The sequence below is a fragment of the Protomyctophum parallelum genome (assembly GCF_964188405.1).
Source record: "Protomyctophum parallelum genome assembly, chromosome: 5".
Taxonomy (NCBI): Eukaryota; Metazoa; Chordata; class Actinopteri; order Myctophiformes; family Myctophidae; genus Protomyctophum; species Protomyctophum parallelum.
In genome coordinates, this window is record NC_139702.1 from 6,597,262 (window position 1) to 6,612,025 (window position 14,764).

At 40.2% G+C, this 14,764-nt stretch overlaps 2 protein-coding genes across 2 annotated transcripts; both read left to right on the forward strand.

Annotated features, from left to right (window-relative positions):
- Positions 1-5,100: 5,100 nt before the first annotated feature.
- On the forward strand, positions 5,101-7,757 carry LOC310859092 (homeobox protein MSH-C-like). The gene is made up of 2 exons (XM_083765471.1): positions 5,101-5,623; positions 6,047-7,757. Exons 1-2 carry the CDS (start codon positions 5,188-5,190, stop codon positions 6,460-6,462), a joined length of 852 nt encoding a protein of 283 aa, XP_083621597.1. The 5' UTR covers positions 5,101-5,187; the 3' UTR covers positions 6,463-7,757.
- A 1,667-nt stretch (positions 7,758-9,424) lies between these two features.
- Positions 9,425-14,002, forward strand: LOC310859623 (ATP synthase subunit d, mitochondrial-like). Its single transcript, XM_083766265.1, has 6 exons — positions 9,425-9,506; positions 10,137-10,267; positions 11,479-11,575; positions 12,594-12,665; positions 13,142-13,204; positions 13,818-14,002. Exons 2-6 carry the CDS (start codon positions 10,143-10,145, stop codon positions 13,947-13,949), a joined length of 489 nt encoding a protein of 162 aa, XP_083622391.1. The 5' UTR covers positions 9,425-9,506; positions 10,137-10,142; the 3' UTR covers positions 13,950-14,002.
- Positions 14,003-14,764: the final 762 nt, after the last annotated feature.

Below are 14,764 nucleotides of genomic sequence, written 5' to 3' on the forward strand. Positions count from 1 at the left end.
ATTTAAATTGTGGATTTTTTAAATTGTTTATTTAAATTGGGATAAGTCCACTCGCATTTAATCAAAGACATATGAATCAGAAATCAGACGTATATGATGGTGAAATATAATGAAATTGCAGTGCACAAATCAACATTTATTCAATGAGCACTCGACAGAAGAACTACCAATCTGAAATAAATAAATACTACCTAAATTGCCAATTGCCAACCGTAAATGTTCTGTTCTCTCTGTATTCAGAGAGGAAGTATCTTTGTAACATTCCATAACTGGAACTTATTTTCAAAAGACAATACCTCATATCATACACAGCATCTTTATGCTCAATCATGAAGTCAAATTTGATCTTGTGAGAAATCTAATCATCATGTCAGGGAAGGGCATGACATGTCCATGAGAAGAAACCGCACAATGTTATGCCTTTTCAGTTGATGATTGGAACATTTCTGTGTAAAGTGATGCAATGTGTGTACACAAAATAGCTATATTGTGTTTTTAATTGAATTAAAAATTGAATTAATTGTATTTCCTGTTCATAAAAAAAGAAAAAAAAAATAGAAACATGTGACTGGAACGTTCAACACGTCTATCTATGTCTTTGTTGTTTAGTGGAACCAGATTGTACTAATCTGTTGTCACACGTTGCCTCCATTGCCGGATGTCAGACAGACAACTTGCACGCAGGTCCAACACAGTGAATGAATTCAAAATAGATCCTCTCACTTACAACCTCTTTATATTAGAGCCTATCATAATTAACACGCAAATTGATTGTGACACATTTTACGCTATCCCAAACTGCAGACTGCTCAGTTCTCAGCCAATGCTTCTTTTTTTTTATGATGTGAAAAAGAACATTTCATATAATATATACCAAATTGCTGTAATTTATACAATAGTTACTGGTTTTGGCCTCGGTGGATTTCAAGCCAACAGTAAAAGAGAAAATTGATGCTGCTGCCGAGGGTTTTCTCAAATATAGTGCATCACAACTTTGGCTGCTAAGAGCGTATGAGATTGTGGTGACATTCTTGGGTTTGTGAATGAGACCACAGCGCGGCCGCACAAAGTTCCTCGTCCCAAGCCCTCAACCTAACTCGCCCACTTGCATTGTCTCTCGACTTTCCTCAAGAATGCTGACTTATATGGCCAAATACAGTCCAGACAAAATTGCCAATTGCATTGTCACCTCTCGTGGCTTTTCTCTTAAACACTTTCTATTGGCAGCAGACTGTCAGGAGAAACCCTCTCAAGGCAAAAGAAAAAAAGCGTCTGTTTGTGAACCTGGTATGACAGTAAACTCCTCAGTGTTGATTTAACTCTGAGACTGTATACGAATGTAACCAAATGGACCCATGAGGGTCCAAATTGATAAATGAACACTATAATGATGATTTTAAAAACGCATTTAGCATTAAACATATATGGCATTAAACATGTGGCATCGAAGGTTGTTTGGTTAAGAATTCAAGTCAATTATTATTCAAATTATGGCACCCTTAATTGTAATAAAATTGTATATTTCTTGTTTGTTTGGTCAAAGATGACAAGGTGACTGCTGAATCATCGTTGGAAAAGGAGCCATGAGGAATGGCATTTCCTTTACTCCTTTCACTTGAGTACAGCAAGAATATTTGTCTCTCATTACCCTGCATTCAAATACAGGGTTCCGTGTAGCCATAAGAGGAAGTAGCTTTGGCAGGAAATGTTAAACCAGCATTTAAATGCAGGCTCGAAGCCGTTCTGATGTGGATTGGATCAACTTGTTAAGTCAAATGAAAGGTCAAGATATTTTCCACGGCACTGTGCAACCCAATAATATTTAAACTGCTCTTAAGTGCATGGCATGTCTATGCGGGTGACCTTATGTGAAAAGCGCCCAATGAGGCTAGATGTAAGATTAAAGCAGAAAATGTGGAATTAGGTACAAACTCACATGATGCGTGGAAAAATAGATAGTTACCTCTTGGTTTCATGGTAATATGAATTTCTCCCTTGGAGTTTGGTTCTGCTGGCAGGCATGCCTGCGTATCCTATATCTCACATCACTGCTCAACATCTGATTACCCGGAGCAGGATGACTCTGGCAACACATTCCATCCTCAGACTGCGTAAACTTCATGTGAGAAGCGATAACAAACAGGGCGAGAGTGACGTGTGGCGATGTTGCTGAGGATGACACTTTGGCCCCGTCCGTACTCTGTGGTGTCAGCAAATGTCTACCTTTACTGTAGGCCCTTACCTGCGATTCTTTGTGTCACTGTCAACACATCTCACAGGTATTGGGTTCCATGACTCCCTCACTCCTGTAAATGATCGGTTTGTTTGTCAGAGAGGGCCCCACTTCAGCAGGGAATTCACACATTGTTGGTGGTGGACAGCTCAACTCATCTGGACTCACACAAAGTATGGCTTCAATGGTTAGTACAAGCATCGAGACTCTGGACAGTCTCGATTTGATCCCTGTCTTTCCTATCCTGATATCCAGGATTCGAACAAGAGAGGCTTCCAAAAAAAAAGCAACATTCCTGGATTGTGAACAAGCTACAATACGGACTTGATTTTTAAAAGTATGACTCACTTTATTCTCTCTCATATCTTAATGTGTTGAATACACTTTATGAACTGGTTAAGTGGTTTCTCTCCATACATACATACACATATAACATTATAATATACATACATGCAAAAACAGTTTTCATTTCTGGTGCCGGCTGAGGGGAAAGTGCTTCCCATGGAGTTCAAGCTGACCTTGAAGGACAGATCTGCTTTCAGACTCAGTAACAACTTCTGACACAGTTCACTCGCCTGCATGCTGTTACAGAAATGTCTTTTGGGGTAGGGGAGAGGGAGTCTAAAACTAAATACACTCAGCCAAACATCAGGGGGGGAGAGAGGTAACTGCACTTTGTGTGTAGCTTTCTCTCAGCGTACCTGTATCGGATGAATCTCTGCATGGGTTTGGGCACTCTACTATTCGACTCTCATCCCCATCTTGCACGACACTATGGAGATTAGATAGAGTTGAGGGTATGGGATTTAAACGTAAACCAGCTGGGTCACAAGAGGCCCCGCTGTATGAGGGGACAGAGAGGCAGCTTTTCAGATAGGAAATGAAAGAATGGCATGAAAATCAGACTTCACGCCAGTCAAATGATGAAGCAAAGTTATGGTTATACCTGGATGAGAGATAAGTCTCCAAATGATCATTTTAAAGAAACAGACAACCAAAAGGTTTGGTCAATCAATCTAATGCATGTTGGGATTTTTGTTTTCATGTTTTTGTTAGAAAAAGGGCCAAATTCCCTTGAATAAAATATAATTTTCAATTATCTGGGTCATATGACAGTGAGGGACCATAAAACATATCAAACTACACAGGGTTACAGTGAAATTCAAATTAGTAAACTATTCGATGATGTTAATGTTGTTTAATCTATTTAGGCAGTAATCATCTCGAAAAAATGATAAAGTTATTTGCGGAGCAAAGTAGGGTGGGAAGAGGGAGATCTTGTGTGCTCGGACTGACCACAAGCTATTTTCTCATTGGCAATTGTAGAAAGATGGGTTAAACCAATTAAGCTAAACAGAAATCTGTCTTCTGAGAACCATCTATCTTCTCTCCCTAAGTCCTAATTGTGTATTTGATACTGCATGATGACTGTCAGTCATTCACATGGGCTCTTGCATGGGTTGGGTTGGATGGATATCATAAACCAAGGCGCACAAACCATCTTGTGCTGACTGAAGGCATGTGTCAGGTTGGGAAAGCATGGGAGAAAGGATTGACATTCAATAATAAATGGTATTTAATTGCCACCTCACCTGAAGTGCTGATGTTTATATGTCTACCCAGGGAAACAATTATGTTAAATGACTCCATTACTAAATTCCTAAGAAGTAACTAAGTGGTTAGGCTAGTATTACATTTATAAGCCATGCCAGTGAACTATAAGCAAGGCCCACCCTATAATACTATATTCACCAAACCAATTAACGTGATTCCTTCCAAATTGCTCTTTAGTTGAAAATCAATTACAACTAATGGTCTGACTTTTTTTCCCCCTTCATCTGTATCTCTGTCTATGGATGTCAGGGAAAAAACCCTGCAGAAACGTGATGTTATACCGTCATCAACTTCAGGTTTAGACGTGAAACGGTTAACTGTCAGAACTCGCTTCCTTCCAGCTATATTCACTGGACTATGAAATATTTAGAGGACAATTGGTTAAGTGGAGTTAACCATTGCCTTTTCTCCCCGAGGTATCTTCCTTTTTGATCCTGCCGAGCCTGGCGCCTTCCAAAACACAACTTGTCTGGCTTATTAAATAGTTTGACCTGGAGAGAAAAAACGCCTGTTGCTTCTCAACTGAGGCTGCAGTGGAACAAAAAGGGCCCATGACAGGCCTTAAATTGCTGTAATGCTGTGTGACCAACAGTCATACTTAATGAATTTCTCTCCTCATTATGCACGTTTCCCCCGCGCGTCTTCCTTTCATGCGCCTAAAGGTCGTTTCGAATCAGGTTTTGTTTCAGAATTAATTCATGAAAAATCGTGAGCTAAAACAATATTAAATTGAATTTAGTTCTGGTCTATTTTGGTCGGTCATAATAGGCAAAAAGATGACCGCATGCCGTATGGGATAATATATAGAGTGTGGTCATGTTCTGAAATCACATGGTGGCTTTTCTTTATAAGTAGGCTAGTTTTTACAGTAGGCCTCGTGTGTAGCTGCCTATAGGCTAATTCAAGTTCCAAATAGTGTCCTACCTACAAATGGATAGAGGCTAAATGCTCAAAAGTCCTCCCCACTGGGTAATTGCGCTAAAATTGGTCTACTTTGTGAGCAGTGGAGACAAAACCCCTTGAGCCATCAATACCCCAGCACAGCATGGGGTCTGTATGATTAACTTCTCGTTCCTTTCAAAGGCCCCTTGATGTCTCTCGGAAGGCAGTGGGCCAATAGAAACCAGGGTCGGAGACGTCACGGGGACAACGTGGCGAGCCGATTGGTCCGCTCGGGAGGGGAACAGTCACTGCCCTTTTATAGACGACCCCGTCTACTGAGTTAAGCTACTGTGAGACGTTCTGACAGCGCAGAAAACATTGGACACTATAGGCTAATACACACACACACACAGGCTACTCTCCAACCCACTGTCCTGTACCGGCCAGCACGGAGGTGTATGGCCCCCCCAAACCCCGTTGTTGCCATGATGAATCATATACAGGGGTCGCCGTCCAGTGACAATAAACTAATGCAAAAGAAAGAAGACACGGATACAGAGGGCGAGGAACTCCAACCTAAAGATATGACAACCGACAAAGGATACAAAAGCCAGCGGAGCAGTCTTCCCTTTAGCGTTGAGTCGCTGATCGCCAAGAAGACCACCTGTCGGACTGTTTACTCCCCCTCGGACTTGAGTCCCGGCGTCCACCCGAAGTCGGTAGCAGCAGCAGCCCAAAGCGCACAGTTTTCCCCAAAGACATTTTACGCGGAGAGGAAAGTTTCCGCGGAGAGTTCTCAATGTGGATCCAGCGATCCGAACGACGACAGTCCTCCCTTTTGTGAGAAAGATCACAGCACTTGGTTCCAGACGTCCTCCTTTTCTACTCCTACCAGTAAGTCCTTCCCTCCGAAGTTGACAGCTTGACATGTTTGGCAAAACTGAAAGAAATAAGAGTAGATACTGCATGCGTGTCAGTTATTGTAGCGAACTAGCGATGAATAATGATCACGCCATAAGGGAAATAAGGAAATTGTTATATTCTGCGTCAATTATGCCATCATTTGCCTGTGTGGATTTATAGCCTATAGCAAATAGTATAGCCTATGAAATAGCCTAGACTTCATATAATATATAGCTTATCATATTCCATGTTAATATGGCAGTGCGATATATGTTTGTAATTCAGTTAAAACCACTCAGGACGCAGTATTTGACATACCGGTTATTATAGGCTATAATAATTTGCCTATTTGTGCCTTAAAATACACATGCTTGCTACATTATTTTGTTTTCTGCCTATATTTATTCACTATAGGAAGCTCAAGTCCACCTGCGTGTCCTTTAAGGAAACACAAAAACAACAGAAAACCTCGAACCCCGTTCACTACCTCGCAGCTGCTGGCGCTGGAGCGCAAGTTCCGCCAGAAACAGTACCTCTCCATCGCGGAGCGAGCCGAGTTCTCCAACTCACTCAACCTGACGGAGACCCAGGTGAAAATATGGTTCCAGAACAGGAGGGCCAAAGCCAAGAGACTCCAAGAAGCGGAGCTGGAAAAGTATAAACTGGCCTCGAAGCCCGTGCTGCCCGCCTTCGCGCTGCCGTTCCCCCTCGGGGCGCACATGGGCTCCCCATCCCTGTACGGACACACCAGCCACTTCGCCAGGCCCACCCTGCCTGTTCCCGGACTGTTCAGTGGACCTGTCACTTATGGAATGTACTATCTGTCTTAAAATGCCTCTTTGCCTTTAAAAAAAAAAAAAGTATATTTGTTCATGGTTGAACGTTGAAACAGTCACAAGTATATATATATATGATCCATGCAGGTACTTAGTCTTAAACCAGCTAGCTCTATTGTATAACAAATTGACTCGGGCCACGTTTTCCCTTTTACACAAAATGTCTTCGCCCAAACTGTATAATAAGCTCACAAGGTGATGTGCTGTGAGCTTGTAATCTGCCTTCTTTTTTTTACTTTATTTTTTGTGTTTGTGCTAAGGCTAAACTTTGGATGCTGGCTGGGGTTCGAGTGCAGTTAACTCCTTGCATAAATGTAACCAAATGGACCCGTATACAAGAACAGACAAACATGTAGGCCTACATTTGTACGAGTTACAAATTGATTAGTTAAAACTGAGGATTTTGAAATGGTGGTTGAAACAGGCCGATATGAGGATGAGGCGTTTTTAAATAAATCTATTTGGGATTGTTCTACATGAAGATTATTAGTAGGCCTATGTGAGATATCTCAAAATATATATATAATTGAGTCAAAAACAAGTTCTATCGAATTATTTGCGGTAATTTCAGACATCAAGTTCAACCATAAATGCATAATGTTTTCAAGCGATATGCCTAATAGATATCTAATTCCAAATATTTACCACATTTCGTGAGCCCAATATTAATGACCTAAATGTTCCTGCTCGTGTGGGGAAAGAAAGGGGCATTTTGAAATGCATGGTCAAAGACATGAATGCAATAACATAGTAGTGCATATAGAAAGTAATAGTTAAGCAACATAAAAGTACTTAAATGGCGCCATAGTGCCTTAAGACCAATGTGTTTTCTCTGATGACTTGAATTGTTTCTTCACATTGGACGTTGACAGTTTATATTTATCATTCCATTGACCTTAAAATGGCAGTTTCCCAGAGCATAACTGTTTGAATGTCTATTTCTTTGCTAAATGTATTTTCTCATTATTTCTATTCTATCAACATGTGGAGATTTTTTTTATTAAACACACGTCTTAGATATTAAGTGGATCTCTTACTCACACCGTGGCCTTTTTGAGTGGTATATAAGAATAAATAGATTATTTTCCAAGAAATGTTGCTGTAACAATAATGTAAATAAAATGTGTATTGTTTATATGCCCTGCAACACTGTTTGAAGAAAACGCAGGAAATTTGTATTTATTAAGTATTCTTGTATCTGTACTGTGTACATACACCTATCTAAATTGTCAGTTATTGTAAAAGACTGACTTCAGCAAATAAACAAAATAAATGACTTCTCATTGAAATGCAGTTTAGTTTTTTTTCCCGAATTTGTCATTTACGTTTTTTTAACAGTTAATGGGTGATAGCTGCTATAATCAGAAGTCTGCATATCTTTAATCTATATGTCAAAAATGTTCTCTGGCGTTAAATTGAAATAGGCTATTGTATAGAAATTCCAGTCTTCTAAGTCGTGTGCAATGCATTGCAGATCAATCAGCTTTTATAGGCCTGAGGCACACGTTTGCAACTTTGCATATATAGCCTAATTTAATGATCAAATCAATTAAACCTATTTTTCTTTATCAATGTATGATCTAATTTTATAGTCTATTACAACAGGGCTGGTCTAATAATTGCTTTTTGATTTTGCTATAGCCTATATACGGGCATGCATGTAAGCCAAATGAGCGACTTAAGCCCATGGTAAAATATGTTAATTCAAGTTCACTTTTTTGGCTATACATTTCAACTGTATATATAGCCTATAGCTGGCCTGGTGATAATTGCATAATTAAAACAATGGTTTATTTCGTTGAGTCAATGCATAGTTCCAGTCAAGGATCCCTGCACGGTCCCCTTTTGATTGATTTAAGTATAGCCTATTTATTAACAGTTTGCAGAATGACATGTAGCCTAATGTATACATTTCAAGCACAACTCAATACAAAAACTGTTAACTGTGGACGACGCCATGCGCATTACACTTGTTTACAATATGGGTAATAATGCATGGACATATTGTGTGCCATGCGGGGACCACCGTAATAGTTTTTGTTAGATAAGATTAGATTTGGTACGACCACAGCTTGACATCACAACGTTGGAGAGTGAGTGAAAATATTGAAATATAAACTGTTAATTGCCTCCTTTGGTGTAAAATAAGGACTCCTGGTCCTGGGTGTCCCCGGACCTATGCCCCGGACCCCACTTTGAGAACCACTATATATAGCCTGTGTTGAGGAAAGTGGTTTGGCCGAGCATCTCTTCAACTAGCCAATACACAAACAAAAGTTTATTATAGAATATCTTCAATAGCTTTCAGTGCAATTGTAGCCTCATATCTGTTAAGCCGTTATGCTTCATTTGAAGATGCCAGTGGTTCTCAAAGTGCCATGGGGTCCCCGTCCAACATAACTCTGTCCATGCATTGAAGCATAAGTCCAACCGTCCAGGACTCCGAGGAGGACCCCCAGGGGCCCGGCCGCGGGTCTCCGTGCAGCACAGTTGATAATAGCTGCATCAAAATGTAATAACTTTATCCCTGGCTATAGAGCCCTCATTGGCTATTTGTATAACGCTCACAACACATCTTGACGTACGTGTCTCGTTGTTGTGAGCTTGTAGATCAGTTTTTTCCCTCCACAAATCTAGAAAAAATATGAAAAAACACACTCGTGTGAGTGTGTGAACTGTGAAGTGAGGGGCGCTCGCGCGACTTATATACAATACATCACATTCCGCCAATCAAATTATCGCTGTGCGGTATAGGCCTACTATACACACATTGCTCAACCAATACAATCATCGTTATGGGGTACACACAAACACACTTGCGGCCTAGCGCCCCTCAAAAACCTTGAATATTATGTTTGAAACATTTTACAGTAAAAAGTCAGTAGGGTCCGTACACTATACAGCACACCACCACGAGAGGGCAGTAGTAGGCGACTCACTGCAGGTCTTGAAAGTAGGGGAAGAAGCAGTTATTTCCTGTCCTGGCTGCGCGTGAGCATCATTTCATTCTCTGTCCAGAAGATAGGAGCTACTGAGAGGTGAGTCAGTGTGTCAAAAGAACAATCTGTTCATTTAACTCAATGTACGCGTTTGTTTTAACGATGCATCAGGGACTCCCCACGCATGCATCGTATGCAAAAAGCAAACGCATGTTTCCGTGCGGCAATTTGATCGAGAAACACAAGCATGGCAACAAACACCACGCATTCTGACCTTGGTTGGAAATGACGTTAGCAGGAGGCTAACGTTCGTTAGCTAATCTGTTAGCCCGTCTTTACTTTAGCTCAATTAAATTACCTCAATCTAGATGCAATTGAATGACATAAACTGTGTTGAAGCTTCTTTACCCGTGCTGTTCTTTTTTTAATACAAGCCTTCGCCTTGAACGGTTACATGGCTGTTGTTGGTTACATAAACTTAACTGACAGCACAGCATTCAATCTGACTCATGAATGTCACTCAAACAAGTGGGGTTACAAGTTAAATTGTTCTTGTTTGGCTTGTAAACACTTTATGCACACGTTATGCACTAACTTGTCTAAAATATGGCCTTAATAATGTCTTAACAGTCCTCACTTCAAAAATCATCTTAATTGTACAATGAGTGTATTTTCTGATGGTGTGTCATGATATGACCATATAAACTATTTCTTCCTACTTTCTTTCAGATTACCATGGCAGCAGCTCGCCGTTTTGCAACAAAGGCCCTAGACTGGGTGGCATTTGCCGAGCGGGTGCCACCCAACCAGAGGAGCATGTTCAATGCTTTGAAGACTCGCAGCGATGCCATCGGTGGCAAGTTAGTACTGCTCACATTAGACTTTAACGCACACACATACCTTATACTGCACAGACAACAGGGATGGCCATTTGGAGACATTTTATTAACTATTAGGCCTTACCGTTTTATTAATGAATAGCAAATGATTAGCGTATTATAGCGCTTTTCCAAGTGCATGAACTGCATACATTGGGAGGTGAAGTGGGGAACAGTTGCTGCCAGCCGTCCTCACTTCCCACATTCACACACCGATGGTACAGTAGCACCGACTGACTCCTTTGAGGCAATGCAGGGTTCAGTGTCTTGCCCAAGGACACTTCGACATGTAGACAGGAGGAGCCGGGATTCGAACCGCTGACCCATGGATCATTGGATGACCTGCTCTACCTCCTTAGCCACAGCTGCCCCCCAATCGTTAGCTGTTAAGGAAATGTGTTAAATAAATGCACTGAGCCTGAGCCAGACAATGATGCCATTGGATGTTTACTGGCCAGCCAGGCCAGGTGATATTGCATTGCGAATGTACTCGAGGTATATTTCATCTATACATTGCACAAGGACAAGTTACAAGTAACCTCATTGTCATTATTTTGGAAAAGCCTACCCAAACACCACTTCTCTTTACGCGCTTTATTTTGTGTTTAGTTCTAGGTTGTTTTGGGTGGAACTCAACGTTATTTATTTTATCGGTTCATAGTTAGCGGTTAGTTTATCGGTTACCAATTTCTTAACGGATAATGGTTGGCCATCCCTAACAGATCGTAGAATGACTATTTGTCACATAATGTTAGGTTAAGTGGGTGGAATTAGTTCTTATTTGTATTGGCATGTGATGAATACAACTTTGAATATTTATACTTACACATTCCTGTGTGCTTTCCTGAAACATATCTAAAGCAGACTGAGTAATATGCCAGGCCACCGAAGTGCACCTATATAGTGTTTTTTTGTATGCATAGTTAAGCTATCTTGTGGCATCATATTGCATTGTGTATATTAGTTTATTTAAATAATTAGAAAATACTCATGAGTTATGGTTTTATGAACAGGTCAGGCTTGACCACATTCTCTCCTCTAAAAACCTTTCTCATAGTTTAGTCGGATCGTACTAATACAGGTCTCATTTACTTAACTTATATCAGTTATCAATAAATGCTGGCGTAGTTTGGGTTAACTTATAACATCAACACTTAACATCTTACTGTCACTGTATTTTTTTTATTCACCAGGCTAGCGACACTTTCAGATACCCCTGTAAAGATTGACTGGGCTTTCTACCAAGGTGCTGTGGCCAGACCTGGGATGGTGGCTGAGTTTGAACAGAAGGTGACATTTGTATATTTTTAACTGACGAATGCCTTGTCAAAGCTATGGAAAAATAATTCCTTGAGCTAATAACTATATGAACCCTAGGGTCCCTATTCTGTGCAGGTCATAATAAATTAGCTGATCTGCAAGCTCACAGTTCCTCATAAACGCCTCTGTGTTGCAATGTGTTCTGTGTTCGTTAATTGTCCGCAGTTTAGTGGGTGTCTCACTGTCCTGGCCCATTGGTCACTATCAGTCATTGTTAGCCAGGGTCCATTCCCCCGACTGAGCATGTTGAATCCTTGAGGAGGGAGAGAAATCTGTTTGGCTGTTAATCTTGAGCAAATCAGACCACCAGTAGAAGTAAACAGCGACTGGCGAGCCAACAACGGATAAAAAGAGGCCACAATGCAGCAGTATTTATGTGAGCGTAATGTGGAAATGGGCTGTTTGTTTTTACTGCAGGAAGCTAGCTGTTGAGTGTGTATGCGTGCATCTGACTCTGGACCAAATGTCTTGTGCACACTGCCATTAGGCCACAGAAGTGCCTCTACTAAATGTATTCTTTTATCATTGACAGTTCTCCGAAAGATATCTTGATAATAATATTTCTTTCTGTATAGTGTCAGTTATTTAGGCTAATTGCTTACTCCACTCTGCTGCTCTCTAATACTGTATATCCCATGATACAGACTACTGCCCACTCCTGGTATGGAGAGTGTAAAAGTTGTCCATAAACTTACCGTTAGCTTGAGTCTTTGTGGTGTGTTCCAGCTCGGCATGAACTGTAGATGTGAGGTGACACGGATCGAGCTGACCAGTCGCTCTTAGTTCTTGCAAGTTGACAGCATGCTTTAGAAAGGAGGAAAGAACATCTATGGGTGTCACATTCGCATATTGGTCTGTCTTAATGAAACCCTCATACGGAAGACAATTTTCAGGCCTTGTGATTATCAAGATGGCAAATGCCGCTTTAAGATAGGATTTTGTTAAGCTTTTGTGACAATGATGGCTCACACAGATGTTCTTCCAACAGTTCAGCGCACTGACGATCCCAGAGCCTGTGGACACACAGACTGCATTAATCGACGCACAAGAGGCAGAGGCAGTAAGTGTCTCAACAAATAATATTCCAATTTTCCGTCCATCCTGCCTCAGGAATCTACATTTTTTTTAAGATAAAGGCTGTTATCTTGTTTGTCATATAGAAACCAACTATGTCCAAAATATAAACTTTTCAGGAAATCAAAATAGAAAAACATGTTTTTAATGGAAACGTTATACATTGTCAGATACTTGTCTTGAATGTGTCTTGTAGGACTTTACCAAAATACAACTCAAGTGTAGTTAGGACGTTTTTGGCCATTAATGTTGACATCATTGTTTTATTTATCAATGACTAGAATGAATCAGATGGGGGAAAATATAAAAGTTGGAAAACAAAGGTAGTTTGTTTCTGCCCGACAGCAACGATATGCTACTAATACATGTCCACTTTTCAGGAATTAGGATTTCAGCACAGTAGTGTTGTTTGTGTGTTCTCTCCTTTACATCAAAAGAGATAATGGTTGTCCTTTCCAACAGAATAAAAGTGCTTTGACCTATGCCGAAGAGTCGAAGGCCCGTATTGCCGTGTATGAGGCAGAGGTGAGGCCACATAGTTTACTGTCCTTGTACCTCTGAAAAGGTTTGAAACTAAAGTCTCAAAAAGGTGGTTTCACAATAAAATCCTGATTATTAATTCAATTCTAGGAGTCTACACGCAAGTGTTCCAGTTGCTTCTATTTTAATACTCAGGATTTCGCAGTGTAGTTGACATGAAAATTAATGTAATATTTTTAAACAATGTTATTGTTTAAACATGTATGCATTCACTTGTAGTAGATGAGCTGTCATTTATATAAACATAGATGTTTGGTGGTATACACTCATCAGTATACTAACATTATACTTACACTGAGCTTAAGTTGATATTATGTAATCACTCAAGTACCAAATAATATGTAAATAAAGACTGATTAGAGGTATGGAATTGAAATAATCTGTACAATAACGTACTTATATTTTATTCTTATAAGCCATAAGTTTTTTTTTATATCATCTTGGCTAATGTAATGTTTGAATTTCCTGCCTGAGATCACTAAAGTCTTCTCCAGATTAATGTGCATCTGCCATACTAGTGCACTTACTATATATTCCACTATCGCTTCAATCTCTTAAAACCATGTCTCCCCCCCACCCCCTTGCTTTCCTTTTGCAGCTTGCTAAATTCCAGAATATGATCCCCTTCGATCAGATGACAATTGACGATCTGAATGACACTTTCCCCGAGACCAAATTGGACAAGGTCAAATACCCCTATTGGCCACACAAGCCAATTGCCGATCTGTAAACTTCTCACTGGACACTTGCCCCGCAATAAAGATTATGTACATTTAATGAGAATCATGTCATGGCTGTCTTCTTCAATAAAGAGAAATGCAGATGTATCAAATATTTTGCAAAGCAGTCGATCCAGTTGGAAGAGAGTATGACTGCATTGAAGTACTGTGACCGTTGGAAATGATGTGTATAAATTATGCACCACTAGATGGCACTGTATGCACACTGCACAGCTGTACTTTTTTTGGGGGGGAAATTACTATATTTTAGTTGGAAAGTGTCAAATGAATGTGAATGAGGAACAACTGAAGTCTGCACTGCAGTGGCTGATGGTTCACGAAAATCATTCGGTGGCTCTCGAATGTTAACTTTTCATGTTGAGGATCCCCAAATGTCTGCCTAATTTGATGTTTGGGAGAAATGTTAAATACATTTATTTCTTTAATGCCAATCTACAAGCTCACATGTTGCACTCTGTGAGCCATTGTGAGCTTGTAGATCAGCTGTTTTTGAAAAGGCAAAGTATAAATTGTGGTTAAAGTTTTCCTCATTTTGTTGGGGATTCCCTGGTGGAACCCCCTCAAGGACCGGCTGTGTGGATGCTAGGACTCTTTCTTGAGAACCATAAATCATTCGGCTTATTTAGATGTGTGTTCTTTATACTGATGGCGTACCTTGAAGATACCATTTTATTAACAAATGTAATTACATTATCATTTTTTCCAGTTGAACCTAATTCTGAATGACAACGAAAATAAGTACCTGTCAATCATGGCTTTGACTAGGAGTTTCCCCTCAACGGTTATTGGCTACTGGTTGAACATT

What these genes read in the sequence shown, in the direction of transcription:
- LOC310859092 (XM_083765471.1), top strand. Translation starts at nt 5,188, where the DNA reads ATGGCCCCCCCAAACCCCGTTGTTGCCATGATGAATCATATACAGGGG. An exon ending in CTCCTTTTCTACTCCTACCA is followed by an intron (nt 5,624 to 6,046) that starts GTAAGTCCTTCC and finishes TATTCACTATAG; the next exon opens with GAAGCTCAAGTCCACCTGCG.
- LOC310859623 (XM_083766265.1), top strand. Translation starts at nt 10,143, where the DNA reads ATGGCAGCAGCTCGCCGTTTTGCAACAAAGGCCCTAGACTGGGTGGCA. An exon ending in AGCGATGCCATCGGTGGCAA is followed by an intron (nt 10,268 to 11,478) that starts GTTAGTACTGCT and finishes TTTATTCACCAG; the next exon opens with GCTAGCGACACTTTCAGATA. An exon ending in ACGCACAAGAGGCAGAGGCA is followed by an intron (nt 12,666 to 13,141) that starts GTAAGTGTCTCA and finishes CCTTTCCAACAG; the next exon opens with AATAAAAGTGCTTTGACCTA.